Source organism: Heptranchias perlo, chromosome 6, assembly GCF_035084215.1.
Source record: "Heptranchias perlo isolate sHepPer1 chromosome 6, sHepPer1.hap1, whole genome shotgun sequence".
Taxonomy (NCBI): domain Eukaryota; kingdom Metazoa; phylum Chordata; class Chondrichthyes; order Hexanchiformes; family Hexanchidae; genus Heptranchias; species Heptranchias perlo.
In genome coordinates, this window is record NC_090330.1 from 5216767 (window position 1) to 5237448 (window position 20682).

Sequence of the window (20682 nt, forward strand, 5' to 3'; positions counted from 1 at the left end):
TATCCTGAATAGAATCCTTGTTCTTCCTCCACTATATGAAAATGTATGAAAATACTACATTTTTAAAAGCTGCTCAGTATTTTTCAAAGATTACCATTTGCTGTCTTGTATATTTAAAATTCTTCTGTGGCATTTGTGGTGAACATTCAATTTGGTTACTGGTGTTTATGAATCAGGGTGGAGGAGCCATAATTTGGCATTAATGTGCATCTTCCTTTGAGAAGCTATATGGTTGGTTGGTGTGGGAAATATCTCACTAGTACGTTGGCAGTTAAGCGAAGGTTGGGGCAGAATAGAGGGACATTGCACCTGCATCTAACTCATGCTGTAATTAGCCAGGAAGTGCACGATGCACTAGCTTGCTCAAAGAGGAAAAATCTTATATATCACAGCCATGGAATTTAGCGGAATGATTTCAAAATTTACCTGAATAACTTCAATTGTTAGTAACTTGCCTCTGAAGGCAGATACCGTAAAATCCAGTTTATAAGTCACAGTGACGCCCCCATTTATCTGTATCCTTGGGTAAAACCTAGTAAGTCTCCTTATATTTCTGAGACCTGAAACATACACACAGTTGTAACTTTTTGCATTGGATTTGTAGTAATTGATTTGACAGGCATGCGTTGAGTGAAAAATTTTGGAAAAATAAAGAAAAATCTTAAGTACTGTTGGAAAATAAATGAATTGATAAGCATACACGATACAGCAAAATCTTAATATTTTCCTGGATGGATAGAAAATATGTAGGTTTGAAATGTGATTAGCTTTTTTTCCCTTGCTTTTTAGAACTGGAAGCTTATGCTGGTGCTATCAGTGCACTCCGTGCACAGGGCGACCTTACAAAAGAAAAGAAGGACCTCCTTGGAGAACTGGCCAAGGTTCTTAGGTAAATGTTATAAGGAGAGAAAAACTGTTTTTCTTTAATTTTGTACTTATCATTTGTTGTTTTTTTTATTATCCTCACTCTCAATCTCAAATGCAGTGTATGAGTATTTATTTTCTCATGCCTTTCCAATAGCATTCTTGAAACGATTGCAGGGAGGTAATTTGGAGAGATTCCAAAATGGGTTTGCAATTATATTAAATTGGTTTTTGCTTGTTTCATATGTCCCATGGAGAAATTCATAGCCCTGGCCTTGGGCTTCTTCAGTCTAGCCATTGATATTGGGGAACCTCACCAGGCCTTGAAGGGCCCTTCTCCACAGTACATTAACTTGACATAATGCATCAAAATGTCTCTCAGCGCTTCACACAATAAATTACATTTTGTTGTGTGGTGACTTATTTAGGCAAACAATTCCATATGTACAATTCTAAAATTCATAAAATACCCTTTGCCAGTTCTGTCAAAAGGACGCACACCAGAGTCATACAGTTGCACCAATGTACAAGATCCTCCCCTAGACTTCTGCTAAAATGGAGAAGATGTGATTATATATGCCCCATCTACTGTTCCTCTAGCCAAGTGTTACTTAGAAGCGAGTGGCAGTTTGAAGTATAAAAACTACCTCTATTGTAGATGGACATATTGAAGATTTTTCTTTTCTTCTATAACAGCATTTCTACAGAGCGTCACCGTGCAGAAGTCCGCAGGGCAGTTAACGATGAAAGACTGATGACCATTGCACATCAGTAAGTTGCTCCGCAAAGGCTTTATTTATTTTCTCTAATAGTTTCCTGTTACAGTTCTCCTGGTTTTAAAAGTTAAAATGAGTTATATTGTTCAGCACATCATAATGGTTTCCCAGCAGGACCCTTCTCCACAGTACATTAACTTGACATTGGCAGCAGCATCACTGTACTCTTTAATTCCCAGTTCCCACTGTAAAGTTGTCATTTTCCCTATTGAATCCCACAGTTACTGTAACTGATGTGGACTGAGTAGCTGCCCAGCAGATACAGAAGTTTTTCATGTACATGCATGTTTTGAGGATGAAACTTAAAAAAATATATAATTCCTTCTAATTTTCTTCCTTTCTCTCAGGAATTTGCTGATTAATAGTGGGGTGTGGTTTCACAGGAGCTGGCGGCTCTCTGCACCTAACTCAAGTGGTCATTCTTCCAGAGTCAGTCTAGACAGTGAATGTGGGGAGAGGGGAGAGGGGAGAGGACATCACAGCTGAAGTCAATCCTGATCCTATTGTGCCCATTGTTTGCATGTTTTCTATTTTCCAGCAATGGTCAGTGAATAATCTATTGTGCAGAGATAAGTTGCAGATCCCTTACCACCACCAACTGAGATTAATTTCATTCTACAGACTGGGAATCAATCCTGACACCTGGTGGTCAGTATGGCTGAGTTACAGACTCCCTTTATCAGCTGAGCCATTGGGGAAGCTAAGACTTCCTGTTATTAACATATTGTTTCCCTGCAACATGCACTGCTCTGCTTGAGAGGTGCAAACTTGTCCTAGACCGTTGCTCTGAAACAAGTAACCAGGAAGTGCACCTACTTATGATGGCACAGCTGAGAACAGGAAATTAGTGTGCTACAGAATTTCAGGCACCGACCCATATCTTCCCAGTCTGATGCATCAACTGCCAGCTCAAGGAAAACTAAGGTCTCATGATGGTGCTGTTAGGGTAGCTAATCTGGTGATAGGAGAATAGCATGAAAAGGATTGACCAGAGTCTTTCCACAATAAATCAACTTGTGCATATAAGTGAAAAATGGTGAATGTAAAATTGTCATTTTAAAAATGAGAATAAATTGTCTCTTTCCCTTCTTTTAGCTTCAGTTTTCTTTAAAGCAGTAGTAAGTTTTTTGTGCTCATCAAGAAAGAGTAGAGCGATGTTAGTGCTGGGTAATCTTCCTATTTGTGGCACACTCACTGTGAGCATCGAGCACTTCCAAGGTCAGAAATAGCAAAGCCAGATGCAGAATAACGTTCCATTTACAATGCCGAAACAATGTGATTTAGCCCCATTCTCGTAAGAGCTCACCATACCATATTAGTGTGACATTTCTTCCATTTTTCACAACAGGCCCTCAATGAGATTGCTGTAACCCCATACCCACTAGGAATTTGACTAAGCCTGTCAAAATTTATTTCACATAGGACTCCAACAGCCAGCAAACAGGAGACTTTCATCCCATCGGTCTGGGCTAGAGGTCTCTGGTGAAAGGCCAGTGTCTAACCTATGAGGCAACTGAGTTCCTCAATTTTGATAATAATTCCCCACTCTTATGGTATACATTTGAACTTGTGAATTTGTCCTTTGTTAAAATCTAATGTTCAAATTTCTAAATTGAAGAGTAATGTGGAACATGTATTTTGAGATTTTATATGTATTGTGTATACATTTTTATGTACTAGTTCATAGATTTTTAAACTGGGTGGAGCAGTGTGAGGGAAGTTATCAGGGGAATATAGGAACAGGAAGCCATTCAGCCCTTCGAGCCTGTTCCGCCATTTAGTTAGATCGTGTACCTCAACTCCATTTGTCTACTGTTGCCCCATATGCCTTGATACCTGTACCTAACAAAAATCAATCGATCCAAGTCTTGAAAATTTCAATTGACCCAGCCCTTTGCAGGAGAGAGTTCCAGATTTCCACTACCCTTTGTGTGGAAAAAGTGCTTCCTGACATCACCTTTGCATGGCCAAGCTCTAATTTTAAGATTATGCTCCCTTGTTCTGAATTTCCCTACCAGAGGAAATAATTTCTTTGTATATACCCTATCGAATCCCTTTATTTTAAGCCCCTCGATTAGATCACCCTTCAACCTTCTAAACTCAAGGGAATATAAAACATTTTAATGCACATTTTTAAGTTCTCATAATTTAACCCTTTAAACTCTGGTATCATTCTGGTGAATCTGTGCTGTACCCCTTCCAAGGACATTCAAACAGTGACTGACAGGGAAAGACTCTCTGGTCCATCCAGCCTGTCCCACACAATTGTAATACCTTGTGTATCACTATATATACACTCCCCACCCCACCCAGAACCATGTGACCTCCGAGAAGAGACGAGAAACCAGATCCCCCAGGCTAATTTGTGGGAAAAAATCTAGGAAATTCCTCTCCGTCCCCTTAGGCGATCGAAACTAGTTCTGGAGATCACTCTGGCCCTGATAATTCTATGCTTTACATATCTTTTGTAAGATGGGATCACCTCCCCAGCCAGAAACAGGTTCGACTCTCAACTGAAGGAATTCAGTGATTGTGTCCACCGCACGAGCCGGCAGCCTGTTCCAGAGGTCCACTATTCTCTGGGAAAGGAACCACCTCCTGACATCTAACCTAGATCTGGCCTCATACAACTTAAAATTATGACCCCTGCTCCTCCCTAACCTATTTAATTGAAACAAACTGTCAAGTCGAACACAAACTATTCCCTTCATCATCTTATAAACCTCGATCAGATCACCACCAAGGAGGCACATGGGGCCATGGATTCTGCCTCTCAAATACAGAGATTACCATTGCATAGCACCAAAGCAGTATTGACCAATGTGCTGATGCCACAGCAGCATCCCCTAGCTCTTGCACCCTATATAACTGATGTGCATGTGACATTTTATTTTCAAGTTTATTCAGTAGTATAGTGGTGGTACAGTGCTATTGAATAAACGTGAACATAAAATAACACTTGATAATTCTCCTTTATCTCAGTGACTAGGATGAGCTTGTTTACTAGTACTGGGCTAATTATATTGCTTTCTGTCTTGAGCAATATGTTATGTTGGCTGAAAATCCTCTTGTTCAATGCAAAAATACTGTTTCTTAGAAAGAGGTTGACATGAATCTCTGAAGGTGGGGAGAGAGGGGATCACAGCAAAAGAAAGTTTGGGAACTTCTGTACTAGTTCATCCCCTATGGTGTTGCTTGTGGAATTATATGAATTGCACTCCTACCTCTGACCCCGTTTCTGGTAGGTGGTCCTCAATGCGTTTTGATCAGAGGTGGAGTCCTCACTGCCTCCCAGTTTACTTCCTCTGCTTCAGAGCTTTTGTTCTCATTCTGTGAACTCATTATCTGTCCGTCCCCCCCCCCACCCCCCCCCCCCCATGTGATGTTATTTTAGTTCATAATTCCTTCTGTCTACCCCGCAGTTGGCTTGGTGGCTATCCTGTTCTATTTTCCATTTATTTTTCTTGAAAACAGATCATATGATAGTCAGAAGTCAGTATGCATTGGTGCTCTGGCTGCTGGGAATTGTAGTCAACAACAACAACTTGCATTTATATAGTGCCTTTAACATAGTAAAACGTCTTGAGGCGCTTCACAGGAGCATTATTAAACAAAATTTGACACCGAGCCACATAAGGAGGTATTAGGACAGAAGAGCAAATGCTGGTCAAAGAGGTAGGTTTTAATGAGCTGCTTAAAGGAGAAGAGAGGCTGAGAGATTTAGGGAGTGAATTCCAGAGCTCAGGGCCTAGGCAGCTGAAAGCATGTCCGCCATTGGTGGAGTGACGAAAATCGGGGATGCGCAAGAGGCAAGAATTGGAGGGGCGCAGAGATCTCGGAGGGTTGTAGGTCAGGAGGAGGTTACGGAGATAGCAGGGGCGAGGCCATGGAAGGATTTGAAAACAAGGATGAGAATTTTAAAATCGAGGTGTTCCCGGACCGGGAGCAAATGTAGGTCAGCGAGCACAGGGGTGATATGAGAACAGGACTTGGTGCGAGTTAGGATATGGACGGCAGAGTTTTGGATGAGCTCAAGTTTATGGAGGGTGGGAGATGGGATGCCAGCCAGGAGAACATTAGATTAGTCAAGTCTAGAGGTAACAAAGGTACGGATGAGGGTTTCAGCAGCAAATGAGCTGAGGCAGGGGCGGACACGGGCGATGTTACGGAGGTGGAAATAGGCGGTCTTGGTGATGGAGCGGATATGTGGTCGGAAGCTCATCAATTAGGGGATGTGTTTTGGAGGCCTCCAAAGTGGGGAGTTAGCTGGGTAGGTGAGGATTTTGAAGTATGGGGTGAGAGTGTACCTGGAGCCCAGGATGTTTAGAGGCTCAGCAGGGTACGTTATGCATTTTATTGAAGAGAAAAGGAAAGTTATTGGGGCAACTTTATAGGTAATTTGTGCATTTGTATTTGTGTTGCGGTAAATCTCGTGTGGGTGAAGAACATTCAGGTGACTGAATCTTGGGTAGTTATTTTGTGCTGGAATTTTTCTTGATGGAATGTGATTGGGAAGAAACATTTTACATACCATGATTGGGAAATAGTGAAAACAGAATATAACAAATTAGAAAGGGGAAAAATGCTTGTACTTATAAACTTAACAGATGAAGAAGGAGGATTTCACCAGCTTGACGTAAATGATGGGCTCTATTCCTAATAAACAAAGCTTTATAATAAAGATTTATGACATTTTATAACATTTTTGGAAAATTCCATCTTCCAAAATTCTATAGATTCTGGAATGGTTCCTGCAGGTTGGAGGGTAGCAAATGTAACCTCACTAAGAAAGGAGGGAGAGAGAAAACTGGGAACTACAGACCTGTTAGCCTGACATCAGTAGTAGATTCTAGCATTTTCTCTATCATAAAGGATATGATAACAGGACACTTAGAACATAATAATAGGATTTGGCAGAGTCAACATGGATTTATGGAAGGGAAATCATGTTTGACAAGCCTATTGGAGTTCTTTGAGGATGTAACTAGTAGAATAGATAAGGGGGAACCAGTGGATGTGGTGTATTTGGATTTTCAGATGGCTTTCAATAAGGTCCCACACAGGAGGTTGGTGAACAAAGTTAGAGCACATGGTATTGGGGGTAATATGCTGGCATGGATTGAGAATTGGTTAACAGACAGAAAACAGAGAGTAGGAATAAACGGGTTTTTTTCAGGTTGGCAGACTGTGACTAGTGGGGTGCCGCAGGGATCAATGTTTAGGCCCCAGCTATTCACAATATATATCAATGATTTGAATGAGGGTACCAAATGTAATGTTTCCAAGTTTGCTGATGACACAAAACTAGGTGGGAATGTGAATTGTGAGGAGGATGCAGAGAGTGGGCAAGAACATAACAGATGGAATATAATGTGGAAAAATGTGAAGTTATTCACTTTGGTAGGAAAAACAGAAATGCAGAGTTTTTTTAAATGGTTAGGGATTGGGAAATGTTGATATTCAAAGGGTCCTGGGTGTCCTTGTACATGAGTCACTGAAAGCTAACATGCAGGTGCAGCAAGCAATTAGGAAGGCAAATGGTATGTTGGCCTTTATTACAAGAGGATTTGAGTACAGGAGTAAAGATGTCTTACTGCAATTATATAGACCTTTGGTGAGACCGCACCTGGAGTACTGTGTACAATTTTAGTCTCCTTACCTAAGAAAGGATATACTTGCCATAGAGGGAGTGTAACAAAGGTTCATCAGTCTGATTCCTGTCGTATGAGGAGAGATTGAGCATACTAGGCCTGTATTCTCTAGAGTTTAGAAGAACGAGAGGTGATCTCATTGAAACATACAAAATTCTTACAGGGCTCGACCGGGTAGATGCAGGGAGGATGTTTCCCCTGGCTGGGGAGTCTCAGAATAAGGGGTAGGCCATTTAGGACTGAGATGAGGAGAAATGTCTTCACTGAGGGTGGTGAATCTTTTGAATTCTCTACCCAGAGGGCTGTGGCGGCTCAGTCATTGAGTACATTCAAAACAGAGGTCGATAGATTTCTAGATATTAAAGGCATCAAGGGATTTGGGGATAGTGCAGGAAAATGGCGTTGAGGTAGAAGATCAGCCATGATCTTGTTGAATGGCGGAGCAGGCTCGAGGGGCCGGATGGCCTACTCCTGCTCCTATTTCTTATGTTCTTAAATATATTTTTAGAATTTTCAAAAGTAAGCAGGTAATAATTTAAAGTTGCCTCCTCCGATAAGCACTATAAACAGTGAAAAAAATACTACAACAACATTATTGACCACATAAATGTGTGTTGGACAAATATATCATGTACTCTTCTGTTACCTACAGTATGTCTGGGCCTAATAGCTCAGCTGAATGGTCCATTGAAGGTCGTCGACTGGTCCCTCTCATGCCCAGGCTGGTTCCTCAGACAGCATTCACAGTGACAGCGAATGCAGTGGCTAACGTGGCAGCTCTGCATAATGCCACCCTTCCTTCACCAGCCGAAACTGGCAACAAAGAAGGTGAGTTGATGTTTTTTTTCCTATTGAGCCAGGATTAATTTTCTTTTTGTTTAAAAAAAACTATGGAACAAATAGCTTGTCATTTTGAAAGGGGAGGGGGTAATAGATGGTGCAGTGGATTAGTATACTGGCCATTCAGCTTTGGAATGAATTCTAATCCAGCTCGGACTGGTGGGATGACAACATCCTTTCTCTTGTGAGCTGTAACATAAAAGTTTTGAATCTAATAAGCCTGTGTCCCTCGCACCTCAAGAATTGTACTTCAGGTGGCACTCTTGTCACGTAAAAATTTCTAGTCATTTTTGCCCTTGCCTTCCTCAAATTTAATATAAAGCAGCAACAAATTGGTACATTCCCTGTCTATTCAATTACAATCAAAAATGGGCAGTCAGCAAACAACTACCATTAAAATGAGAAGTGAAATCAAAGAAGACTCTCCAAATACTTTTTGAAAATCTTTTCAACCATCTTGTTTTCTCAGTAACCAGAGTATGTAATAGAAAATAAGCTTTCTATCTTAATTAATCAAGGTTTTTTTAAAATTATGAAGTGTTTTGGTAGGGTGATTTGGAAAAGACTATTCCCTCCTTGGGGGAGTTGGTGATGAAGGGTCGTCAATTTAAAATTGTCACTGAGTGAGGCGAGAAGTTAGGAAAACATTTTTTACGCAGAGTTCTTGCAGCATGGAATGCTTTGTCGCAGGCAGTAGCTGAGAAAGCGATCGTTGCCTCTTTTAAAGGACAAGCGGATAAATATTTGACAGGACAAACAATGTATATTGTATAATAACTGATCTCTCCTGTGGCATTGCTAATGTTGTATGTGGTCTAGAGCATAGTTGTGATGTTTAGCATAATTTGATCTGTGTGTTCTATTAAAATTATTTCAGCGAATCATGTGCAAATGTGAGCATGTTTTTCAGTGTCACGCAGTGATATGTGATGGTCTGACACATCAGACATGTAATATGTATCCGTCTCTTGTGTCTACCTACTATTAAAATGGTACAGCTAGTGCACATTTCCTTTCTGTCAGATGACTACCTCACACCAAGTCTCACACTAAATCTTTGTATCACACTTCAAAAAAAAGTACGAAGAAACAAAGGCAGTCATTTGACATAAGAGCACAATGTCTATAACCAGAGTGACCTTGGCAAACACTTCAAAGACAAGTAAAGCTGAAGTTGTGACCGATAGGCTGAAGAGCAATTAAATTCTGATCACTCCGTGTTAATTTAAGAGGAGTTAAACTTTGTGCCCTTAAAGAGACCCAGCTCAATTTAACAGCATAATACTACATTCTGCACCATGTAGAATAACATGATCCATATAAAATTGCAATGCATGGAAAATTTGCTAGTATAATACAAATGTTATGTCAGTGTGTGTAAATGTCACTCTTTGTTATAAATGCAAAACTATCTCAAGTGGGCATGTAATTGGCAAATTAATTTCAATATGGATAAGTGTGGGTATTACATTTTGGTACGAAGAATAAGGGGGCCACATACTGCTTGGATAATAAGAGTCTAAATGGGGTAGAGGAGCAAAAGGGATCTGGGGGTACAGATACACAAATCACTAAAAGTAGCGATGCAGGTTAATAAGGCCATAAAAAAGTAAACCAAGCACAGGGGTTCATTTCTAGGGGCATAGAATTGAAAAGCAGAGAAGTTACGTCAAACTTGTATGGAACCTTGGATATACCACACTTGGAGTACTGTGAACAGTTCTGTTCTCCATATTATAGAAAGGATATAGAAGCACTGGAGAAGATGCAAAAAAAAGATTTACTAGTAAGCAAAGGGATATAGATAGGTTAAGTGAGTGGGCAAAAAATTGGCAGATGGAGTATAATGTGGGAAAATGTGAACTTGTCCACTTTGGCAGGAGGAATAGAAAAGCAGTTTATTTAAATGGAGAGAGATTGTAGAACTCAGGTACATGAATCACAAAAAGTTAGTATGCAGGTACAGCAAGTGATTAGGAAGGCAAATGGAATGTTGTCATTTATTGCAAGGGGAATGGAATATAAAAGTAGAGATGTTTTGCTACAGTTGTACAGGGCATTGGTGAGACCACATCTGGAACACTGTGTGCAGTTTTGGTTTCCTTATTTAAGAAAGGACATAATTGCTTTGGAGGCGGTTCAGAGAAGGTTCACTTGACTGATTCCAGGGATGAGGGGGTTATCTTATGAGGAAAGGTTGGGCCTGTATGTGCTGGAGTTTAGAAGAATGAGAGGTGATCTTATTGAAACATATAAGATCCTGAGGGGACTAGAAAGGGTAGATGCTGAGGGGATGTTTCCCCTTGTGGGAGAGACTAGAACTAGGGGCCACAGTTTTAAAAATAAGGGGTCTCCCGTTTAAGACGGAGATGAGGAGAAATTTTTTCTCTGAGGGTCGTGAGTCTGTGGCACTCCCTTCCCCAGAGAGCGGTGGAGGCAGGGTCATTGAATATTTTTAAGGCTGAGTTAGATAGATTCCTGATTAACAAGGGAGTCAAAGGTTATAGTAGGTAGATGGGAAAGTAGGGTTGAGGTCACAATCAGATCAGCCATGATCTTATCAAATGGCAGAGCAGGCTCGAGGGGCTGAATGGCCTACTTCTGATCTTAATTCATATGTTCATATACCAGAACTGAGAGGTTATACCTATCAGGAAAGATTGAGTAGGCTGGGGCTCTTTTCTATAGAAAAGGGAAGACTGCGGGGTGACCTGATAGAGGTCTTTAAGATTATGAAAGGGTTTTATAGGGTAGATACGGAGATGTTGTTTCCACTTGAGGAAAAATTTCTTCACTCAGAGGGTTGTGAATCTTTGGAATTCCCTACCCCAGAGGGCTGTGGATTCTCAGTCATTGAGTATATTCCAGGCTGAGATTGATTAATTTTTGGACTCTTAAGGGAATCAAGGGATATGGGGATCGGGCAGGAAAGTGGAGTTGAGGTCAGCGTCAGCCATGATCTTACTGAATGGCGGAACATGCTCGATGGGTCGTATAGCCTATTCCTGCTCCTATTTCTTATGTTCTTATGTTATTCTATGTAATGCTGAGAGCTTCAGAGCTGCAAACTGGAATTGATAAGTGCATTCTATTTGTGAAGTTCGCTGTCTTCAGGCTGTGTTTTCTTAACAATTAGACTTTGTAGCCTTGAGGGTTACAGCTCCACCTTAACAGAGAAATATATTTGTGCATGAAATGATATGACATTCCTGTCCTTTATGAAACAGTGTATTAACCAACTTAACATGAGCAACGTCACAGAGATCTGCTAGCAGATAGAAAAAATGTTATTTCTGGTATGTGTTCATCATGCCTGTGAAGTGTTGGCGCACAAAATGATAAATCAACTCAGATTTTCCAGCAACCAATCAAAAATCACTTTTTCTGTCAATAAGCACATCTCTTTCAGACTTCTTTCCAAATCTTATTGCCAGAGTGCACCCCTAAATAGCAGGTCCGTCGTGACAGAAAGGAGGAAACACGGGTTAACGTATTGGTTAGAGATCCTTTGGTGGAACCTGCCTGATGAAGAATATTTATTTAAAGTGCTAAATGCTCTTAAATACCTGCTGTGCATTTCCAGCATTTTCTGTTTCTGCTTCAAATTTCCTGCCTTCAGTTTCTTTTTAATGTCCATTTGCATTCCTCGTCTCGATAAGAAAAAGAATTATTATAATGCAATTAAAGAAATCTTTGTGTAAAATCCATTGTTTTTCATAGCTATATTTTTATAGTACATTTCATTATTCCATAAAGTACTTTTTAACTCAGAGATTTATCCTTTTACTGGTAGTAATTGTAATAATAGTTGACTCTGGTTACATAGATTTGTGATATGTTTCCAGTTTACCTCCCTTTTTTAAAATGCTACTGGCCGTTGCATTGAAAGTATTGAAACTAATGTCTTGCATTAAGATTATTATGTCGTGACAGAGCACTGCTACACCATAATGTACAACAGCCATGATAATTCTACTGTTCTCCACTTGGGGTCATTGTAAGTAACAGCATTTGTGATCAGTGTTATGCATCACCATAGGTCATTTGACAGGAATAGAATGTTAAGAACTAATGTATCGGAGCACTGTTGCAGTTGAATACCAGTGACCAAAATCTGGACTATTTAGGTGCAGGCTTGCAACTGCGACTGCTAGTGTCAATCACACCTGTTATTTTTCCCTAGCTCAGCATAATAGCAATTAGCCTGATCAAGTCGTTGCACTTAATTATTAAGTGTGAGGAAAATAACAGGGATTTACTTCTCTACCTTTACTGCACGTAGCAGGTTCCATGACAAGACAGTCAGGGTGACTAGAGGTCTGGTTATAACCATAAGAGACCATAAGAGATAGGAGCAGGAGTCGGCTCTTCGGCCCCTCGAGCCTGCTCCACCATTTAATGAGATCATGGCTGATCTGATTTTTTACCTCAACTCCACTTTCCCGCCCTTTCCCCATATCCTTTGACTCCCTCGCTGATCAAAAATTTGTCTAATTCAGCCTTGAATGTATTCAATGACTCAACCTCCACAGCTTTTTGGGGTAAAGAATTGCAAAGATTCACGACCTTCTGGGAGATGAAATTCCTCCTTGTTTCCGTCTTAAATGGGCGATCCCTTATTCTGAGACTATGCCCCCTAGTTTTAGATTCCCCCATGAGGGGTAACGTCCTCTCAGCATCTACCCTATCGAGTCCCCTCAGAATCTTGTATGTTTCAATAAGATCTCCTCTCATTCTTCTAAACTGGTTGCAGTAGATAGCCACTGCTGTAAATGTGCCTGAGTAAATGCCCCAAATAGTCCACGACATTGTTACAGTCACTGAATTTACAAGCTGAAGGTTTCTCTGTTGGATTCGCTGATCTAAACTTATATAAAGGAATGTGTTCTCAAGTATATTCAATGATGAATGCTCATCCAGTTTCCTTGGGTGCATAATCTAGACTGATACTCCATTGCAATTAAGATGGACGTGCCACACTGTCCGAGGTAATGCTCCATGGACGAGGCAGTAACTGAGCTCCTGCCTGCTTATTGTGGTGACTGTTAAAATTTTAATGGGAAGACAGAACGATCTGTACGGTGGAAGAAAGCGATCAACTGACCAAAGGGCAGTCACCGAACGTGGAACCTATTTAAAAACTGAATTTACTGTTTTGGCTGCCGGTGAAAATGTGTGCCACGGGATTTCTCTCCTGATGATAAATAACTTGCATTGCCAGTCAAGGATCAGTGATCCAATGACCCCGCCTTGCTGAATTGAATTTCTTTCGTATATAACATGGTATTGCAGGCCGTATCATCAAAAATTGTGTTGATCGTAGTGCAGACTTTGATCACATGGTGGCACCAAATCAAAACTTTTGCACTCTGACAGACTTTCGTAGAATTGACAAAGTATAATTTTGGAATACTAGAGTGATTTCTAGCAATTTTTTTAATTTAAAAAAAAAAGTTTTGTTTTCTTTTCTTCTAGTGATCGTTTGTTACTCATACACAAGTACCACTCCCACGCCAGCTTCAACTACAGTACCCTGTGGGAGTGTAGCAACGGTGAAATCCCCCAGACCTGCCAGTCCCGCTTCCAATGTTGTTGTACTGCCCAGCGGTAGCACAGTGTATGTCAAGAGTAAGTGCCATTTGTCATGTTAAAAATGAATGTGTGAAACCATCGTCTGTGCCCAGTTTGGACCGTAGACATTGGCTGTTGAAAATGCTGCGCTGTATGCTTGGTTTAGAATTGCACAAAATTAAACATTCCATTCTTGCTCTACCGTACAGTTCCCCAACTGAGAGTGAGAGCAGGTTGTCTGCTCCGTGGTATCCACCAGTGTTGCTGGGAATGCTAAAATAAAACCAGAAATACACAGCCAGGTCCATGAGCAAATGAAAGAGAAAAAGACTGGTTAATTCTTTTGGGGGAGAAGCTCAGGATTCTATAAATCAGTATCAGCAAGGTCCAACTTTTCCAAACTTTCTAGACGGCCTACATAGTAGAGTCAAGATACCTGTAGAGTCACATGGCACTCACATGCATATATTTAAGCCATTTGATCTGCATTACATGCAAGGACACTTAGCATTCAGATTTACATCTTTAATTAGTGGATCTCCCGTGGCATTGCTTACGGTAAGTTGACAGTTGCACTGTTTTATAATCGGAACCTTTTACCCTCCAATACACGTTGCGTTTATTTTGTTGGTAAGGTTACAGTTGTGCTTAACCAGACCAATCCCTTCAAGATTGCAAATCCTAGTTGCTTTAAATAGGCACATCCTGAGGTCAAACAAGCTCCAGGCCTGACTTTATTTATCTTTATATAAAAGTATGGCTCCAGACATTCTGACTCTAGTATTTTTGTGTTGTTGGGGAGTTTCTCTGTACATTGTAAGTGACTTTTTTAAGAAATATGATACAGAAATTTGAGTATGATACAGGTCAAAATACTGGAACTTCCTGGCTAACAGCACCGTGGGAGTAGCTTCACCACACGGACTGCAGCGGTCCAAGAAGTCGATAATCTTGGGTAGTGGGACGTTGCATTGTCAGAGGTGCCGTACTTCAGATGAGACATTAAATCAAAACCCCTTTTGCCTGTTTCAATGGTTTAGGTGGACTTAAAAGATTACGTTGCACTATTCAAAGAAGAGCAGGGAGTTCGCCAGATGCCCCGGCTAAGTTTCACCCACAGAGGAGAATAGGACCCAGAGAGGAGTAACGTAATAATGCAATGGAAAAAGTCCCCCTGCTGGCTTAGTGAATAAATGTACTGAGTGTTGTGGTAGTAAGCCATACAGACTGAAAGATCCCGGGTTCGATCTTGGTCTGTGTTGAGTTAGCTGATCTCAGCTGGGTTGCAGTTGACGCACCAGAATTTGTCTCAGTACCTCATGGCCAGGAAGGGGGGAAAGAGATCAGTTCCCAATCCTGTTTGCAATTCATTGACCTCTGCTGTTTGTGGATGCCAGGTGAAGACAGGGTTGGACTTGGCTTTGATGCCTTCTAAGGTTAAAAGTTTTGTTGACACTCGCGTTCCAGGTTCACAAATGAATGGCCATTCAGCCAAGGAAGTGGTGGAACTGTATCCCAGCAGGACTTGGCAGCTTTGGAGAGATGGGAGATGGAGGAATTAATAAATCTTTCAATGTAGGTAAATGGACAACTTTGCATCTCATTAACTTTGCCACTTTTTTTCTTAAACTACGCGTAGGCGTTAGCTGCGCTGATGAAGATGACAAACCTCGCAAACGCAGGCGTACAAATTCGTCAAGTTCTTCCCCTGTGGTGCTTAAAGAGGTTCCCAAGTCGGTCACACCAGTTGCCAAGTCAATTGCTGTTCCTGTTGGCAGTAGCCCGAAAATAAGCAACATCATGCAGAGCATCGCCAACTCCATTCCCTCGCACATGTCACCGGTGAAAATTACTTTCACGAAGCCCACAACCCAAACAACAAACACAACTACTCAGAAGGTGAGTCCGGACTTTGCTGTTGTCTTTGGTTAAACCTTATTTGAAGTATTGCAAATAAAAGGTTTTAAAAATATTTCTCCAAAAAAAGCACAGTCCCTCAATGGCTCAGTTAGTTATTTGCTTGGTCCAGTGTGAAACTGAACTATTCAGACCAGGAAGATCTTAAGTTTGATCATTGGCCTGTGCTGTATTAGCTGAAGTCAGCCGGGTTTGGATAGGGAGCCTACAATTAATCTTTTATGCCCCTAGGCTAGGCAAAGAAAAATCAGCCACTGTCCCTGCTTCTGGTTGCTATCTGGTGACTACTGTTAGAAATTGCAAATATGTGGATGTTGGGTAAGAGCAGTATTGGGCTAAGCTGTGATGTCCACAATTGACTAGCCTATCAACACTCTCACTTGAAGAATGGACAGATGGGTGAAGTACAAGAGGACTGCTAGGGCCCACGGAACCAAACTGCAGCAAGAGTCAGTGTCTCTTGATGCGGGGGGAGAATTGGTGACAGAAATGCGAAGGTATCCTAGAAAACTGGATTGTAGAAGCTTACACTGTAGCAAGTACAGCATCTTCAACAGTGCAAACTTTCACTGCAGGAAGCGTGTTTCCTGTGAGCTTCTGGAACAAATCCTCTGTTTCTGTCCTGTTAAGTCCTGAGTGTGATTTTTTTTTTACTGATGCTCTGAGAGTTGCACAGTTTACATCTGTGAATAAAAATTGTTTGTTTTTAACTACAAGCAGTTTCTGTTAGTTGAATAAGTCGAGACCAATTATGAATTTTATTGCAATGGACTTTATTTCAATGGAATTACTTCAACAGCAGCTGCTATTAACCACTTAACGATTCTCTTCGTGTTTGTTAAAAATAGGTGATAATCGTAACCACGTCGCCAAGCTCATCGTTTGTACCCAATATTTTGTCCAAGTCTCACAACTATGCAGCTGTGACCAAGCTTGTGCCAACGTCCGTCATCACCACCACCACGCAACGACAGCCAGTGGTCATCACTGCCACACAGCCACCTTTTACCGCCAGCGGCACTCCCTCTCCTTCGTCCACATCCATCGCTGCTGCCACATCTATGATTTCATCAACATCTTCTGTTGTGATGTCAACAATAGCTCAAGGTAATGGAAAGGATGCATTGGTTTAAGAAGTTAGCCTTCGTCATTGTGTATTCTTTCAAAAAATCGTCCAAACTTTTATATTGAGTATTGATATACGTGAAGATTACATAATGTCTCACCATCCAATAGTGCAGGACTCCCTCCGTACTGCACAGTCTAGACTGTCCCAGTCCATGGAGTGAACTTGTATTGTAAGTAATATAATGGTAATTTTAAGGAACCCTAAGTCAGGATGCCAGCCACAGGGCATCCGCTTTAATGGAAGCACTTAAAATAATTACTGTTTGTTTTGTCTGTACTGACAGGTGCAGTAAAAGTTACTGCAGCCAGACTTCAATCCCCCAAGACGCTTATGGGCTCCCCAACCCAGATCTTGACGCAATTTCCCAAACAGCAACAACAACAGCAGCAGCAGCAGCTGTCCCAATCTCCGCAGCAGCAGTCCCAACAGTCTCAGACCTCGCCTGGTGTCAAACCCACCATTCAAATCAAACAGGAGTCGGGTAAGTTGAAAATCAGTAATGATATTATATACATTTTGTTTGTGAGGAGAACTTGAGATAACCCAGCAGTGACAAAAAATGCAGACTTCATTCCATGATGTACGTTGTAGCTTTCATCTGGAAATGAAATTATTTTAATTTTTTTCTTGTGTTTGTGCTTTACAACCTGTGTGTTTATATACATATCATAATATATGTCCCAGCAGCTTACAGCATGTTTCTTCCTCTCTGGTATTCAGCACTCTAGATAAGCTTGAGTAATTTTTTTTATTTATCATTTCATTTTCTTCTGGTTTGTGTTTTATGTTTACAAGTTTTTTTTAACTGTTATGGTCAGAAAGCATGACATGGCAGCATTAGGAGATTGAGTTTAGTTTCTTTTACTAACCAGTTATGAAATTGTCCTGCGTTTTGGAGTAAACATGATATCACACAGGGTGACCTGTTGTGTACCTCTCCATCGGTGGTCAAATGGGCAACAGCAGCCCATCAGAATGTGTAACCATAGAGTGACCAAATTGTTGCAGAATTGGTAGGTCCATCTTTTTTTATTAAGTACCAAATTGCTGCAGGACGTACATTATAAAACAGAAGAAGTGACACCCTTTTAGAGACTTCAGTAACATCTTTCCACTGTTTTGGCATAAAGAAAGCCTATACTTGCAAATACAGGTCAGCTCAGTTAGGAGGAAAGGGGCTCAGTCAATGACCTGATTCAGGAATGTTGAAGCTTTTTGGTCTTTGGGGGCCATTTAGGTGCGTATTACAGAACCTCATGGGCTACAAATGAAGCTTAAATCCATGTTCCCATTAATTTACACACCTCTTAAGCTGCTGGTACTAGTAGATCTTGGAATTCTGATTTAGGATTTATCCACTAATGAGGCAACATCACTAATAACAGCCCGCTGCAAACCTTCAGACCCGTGAAATTCAAACAGTACAAAACTGGGAATAAGCAATACAAGCACAAATAGAACGAAGTCGCCTGAGCTTTGAGGGTTGGATTGCCAGGGCTTGTGAGCTGTATGTGGCTCAGGAGCTGTAGTTTGGACACCTTGATCTTGGTGGTTATAGGCACCACCCAATGTGGTACCAATCCATATAGACCAGAAGCTCCCAGCTTCAATCATTGGTCATCGTTTGCTTATCTTGGACAGGGGAGCAGTTGCGGTGCTATGATTTGTGTTAGTGATCCTCGGTTAAGGAGTGGGTTGAAAAAATCAGCGCGTGTTTTCTGATTACTATCCAGTCACACCTGCTGGAAAGTGCATGTGTGGATATCAGGTGAGGACAGGATCAGGTTTGATTGTGATGCCCTCTACAGTCAAATACTCTGCCAGCACTGAACTGTAAAAGCTCACCCATGAAGAATGGCTATTTAGGGTGAGGTACAGGAGGACTTCCAGCACTGGTGAAACCGTACCCCAGCACGAGTGCACACCTTCAGGAGAGGAAGGGCGGAATCGCAAAACATGGGGTGGGAAGGAACAAAATTGAAAGTAAAGCAACTTCTTTCTTTCTTAATTTATTCAGTACTAAGGGCACCTTTTAGCGTTGTTCGTGCTGCGGCCCCTGGTCCCAAGATGATGCCGGAGGGCGTTGTTATTTCAGGTGTGCACAGTGGATGTGGATTGTATCAAATAATACCTCAATATAAGGGATGCTATCCTGATACTCAAAAACAAAAAAAAGAAGCGAGACATGAACCTTGCAATTTTAAATAGAATTACATAGAGATGAAGTGTCAGTCTTGGCTCAATGGTAACACTCTTGCCTCTGAATATGAAGGTCATGGGTTCAAGCCCCACTCCAGAGACTTGAGCACATAATCTAGGCTGGCACTCCAGTGTAGTACTGAGGGGGTGCTGCACTCTCGGAGGTGCCGCCTTTTGATGAGATGTTGAACCAAGTCTGCCCTCTCAGGTGGATGTAAAAGATCCCATGGCACTATTTCAAAGAAGAGCAGAGGAGTTAGAAATCATAGAATCATAGAAAATTTATGGCACAGAAGGAGGCCGTTCGGCCCATCGTGTCCGTGCTGGCTGAGAAACGAGCCACCCAGCCTAATCCCACTTTCCCGCATTTGGTCCGTAGCCCTGCAGGTCACGGCTCTTCAGGTGCACGTCCAGGTATTTTTTAAATGAGTTGAGGGTTTCTGCCTCTACCACCCTCTCAGGCAGCGAGTTCCAGACCCCAACCACCCTCTAGGTGAAAATTCTTTTCCTCATTTCCGCTCAAATCCTTCACCAATCACTTTAAATCGATGTCCCCTGGTTATTGATCATTCCGCTAAGGGAAATAGGTCCTTCCTATCCACTCTAGGCCCCTCATAATTTTGTACACTTCTGTCAAATCACCCCTCAGCCTCCTCTGTTCCAAGGAAAACAACTCCAGTCTATCCAATCTGTCATCACAGCTAAAATTCTCCAGTCCTGGCAACAGCCTCGTAAATCTCCTCTGCACCCTCTCTAGTGCAATTACATCCTGTAATGTGACCAGAACTGTGCACAGTACTCAAGCTGTGGCCTAACCAGTGTTTTATACAGTTCCAGCATAACATCCCTGCTTTTATATTCTATGCCTCGGCTAATAAAGGAAAGCATTCCATATGCCTTCTTAACCACCTTATCTACCTTCAGGGATCTGTGACATGCACTCCAAGGTCCCTCACTTCCTCTACACCTCTCAGTATCCTCCCATTTATTGTGTATTTTTTTGCCTTGTTTGCCCTCCCCAAATGCATTACCTCACACTTCTCCGGATTGAACTCCGTTTGCCACTTTTCTACCCATCTGACCAGTCCATTGATATCTTCCTGCAGTCTACAGCTTTCCTCCTCACTATCAACCACACGGCCTATCTTTCTGTCATCTGCAAATTTCTTAATCATGCCCCCTACGTTTAAGTCCAAATCGTTAATGTATACCACAAAATTGTAAACAATTTTACAACACCAAGTTATAGTCCAACAATTTTATTTTTAATCCCACAAGCTTTCGGAGGCTTCCTCCTTCCTCAGGTGGTGTGGAAAACCACAAAAAGCCACAAAATACCACAAAAAGCAAAGGACTCAGTACCGAGCCCTGTGGCACCCCACTGGAAACAGCCTTCCAGTCACAAAAACACCGGTCGACCATTACCATTTGGTTCCTGCCACTGAGCCAATTTTGGACCAATTTGCCACATTCCCTTGGATCCCGTGGGCCTTTACTTTTTTGACCAATCTGCCATGTGGGACCTTGTCAAAAGCCTTGTTAAAATCCATGTAGTCTACATCAATTGCGCTACCCTCATCGATCCTCCTTGTCACTTCCTCGAAAAATTCAATCAAGTTAGTCAGATATGACCTCCCCTTAACAAATCCGTGCTGGCTGTCCTTGATTAGTCCGTGCCTTTCTAAGTGACAGTTTATCCTGTCCCTCAGAATTGATTCCAATAATTTGCCCACCA

The 20682-nt window shown here is 41.5% G+C and overlaps 1 protein-coding gene across 10 annotated transcripts in view; it reads left to right on the forward strand.

Moving 5' to 3' along the window:
• The window catches only part of emsy (EMSY transcriptional repressor, BRCA2 interacting), a 57698-nt gene that overhangs the window by 5967 nt on the left and 31049 nt on the right, over positions 1 to 20682 (forward strand). For 7 of the 10 annotated variants that reach the window (XR_010963214.1, XM_067985652.1, XM_067985658.1 and 4 more), the window contains 8 exons: positions 790 to 889; positions 1561 to 1635; positions 7944 to 8119; positions 13607 to 13759; positions 15342 to 15601; positions 16468 to 16726; positions 17032 to 17229; positions 18766 to 18843. Coding sequence is in view for 9 of the 10 variants with exons in the window: in XM_067985652.1 (XP_067841753.1) it covers positions 790 to 889; positions 1561 to 1635; positions 7944 to 8119; positions 13607 to 13759; positions 15342 to 15601; positions 16468 to 16726; positions 17032 to 17229; positions 18766 to 18843 (1299 nt within the window). In the remaining variant the exon portion in view is untranslated. The remainder of the gene's footprint in view (positions 1 to 789; positions 890 to 1560; positions 1636 to 7943; positions 8120 to 13606; positions 13760 to 15341; positions 15602 to 16467; positions 16727 to 17031; positions 17230 to 18765; positions 18844 to 20682) is intronic. The other 3 variants (XM_067985654.1, XM_067985655.1, XM_067985657.1) reach the window with 1 other exon arrangement.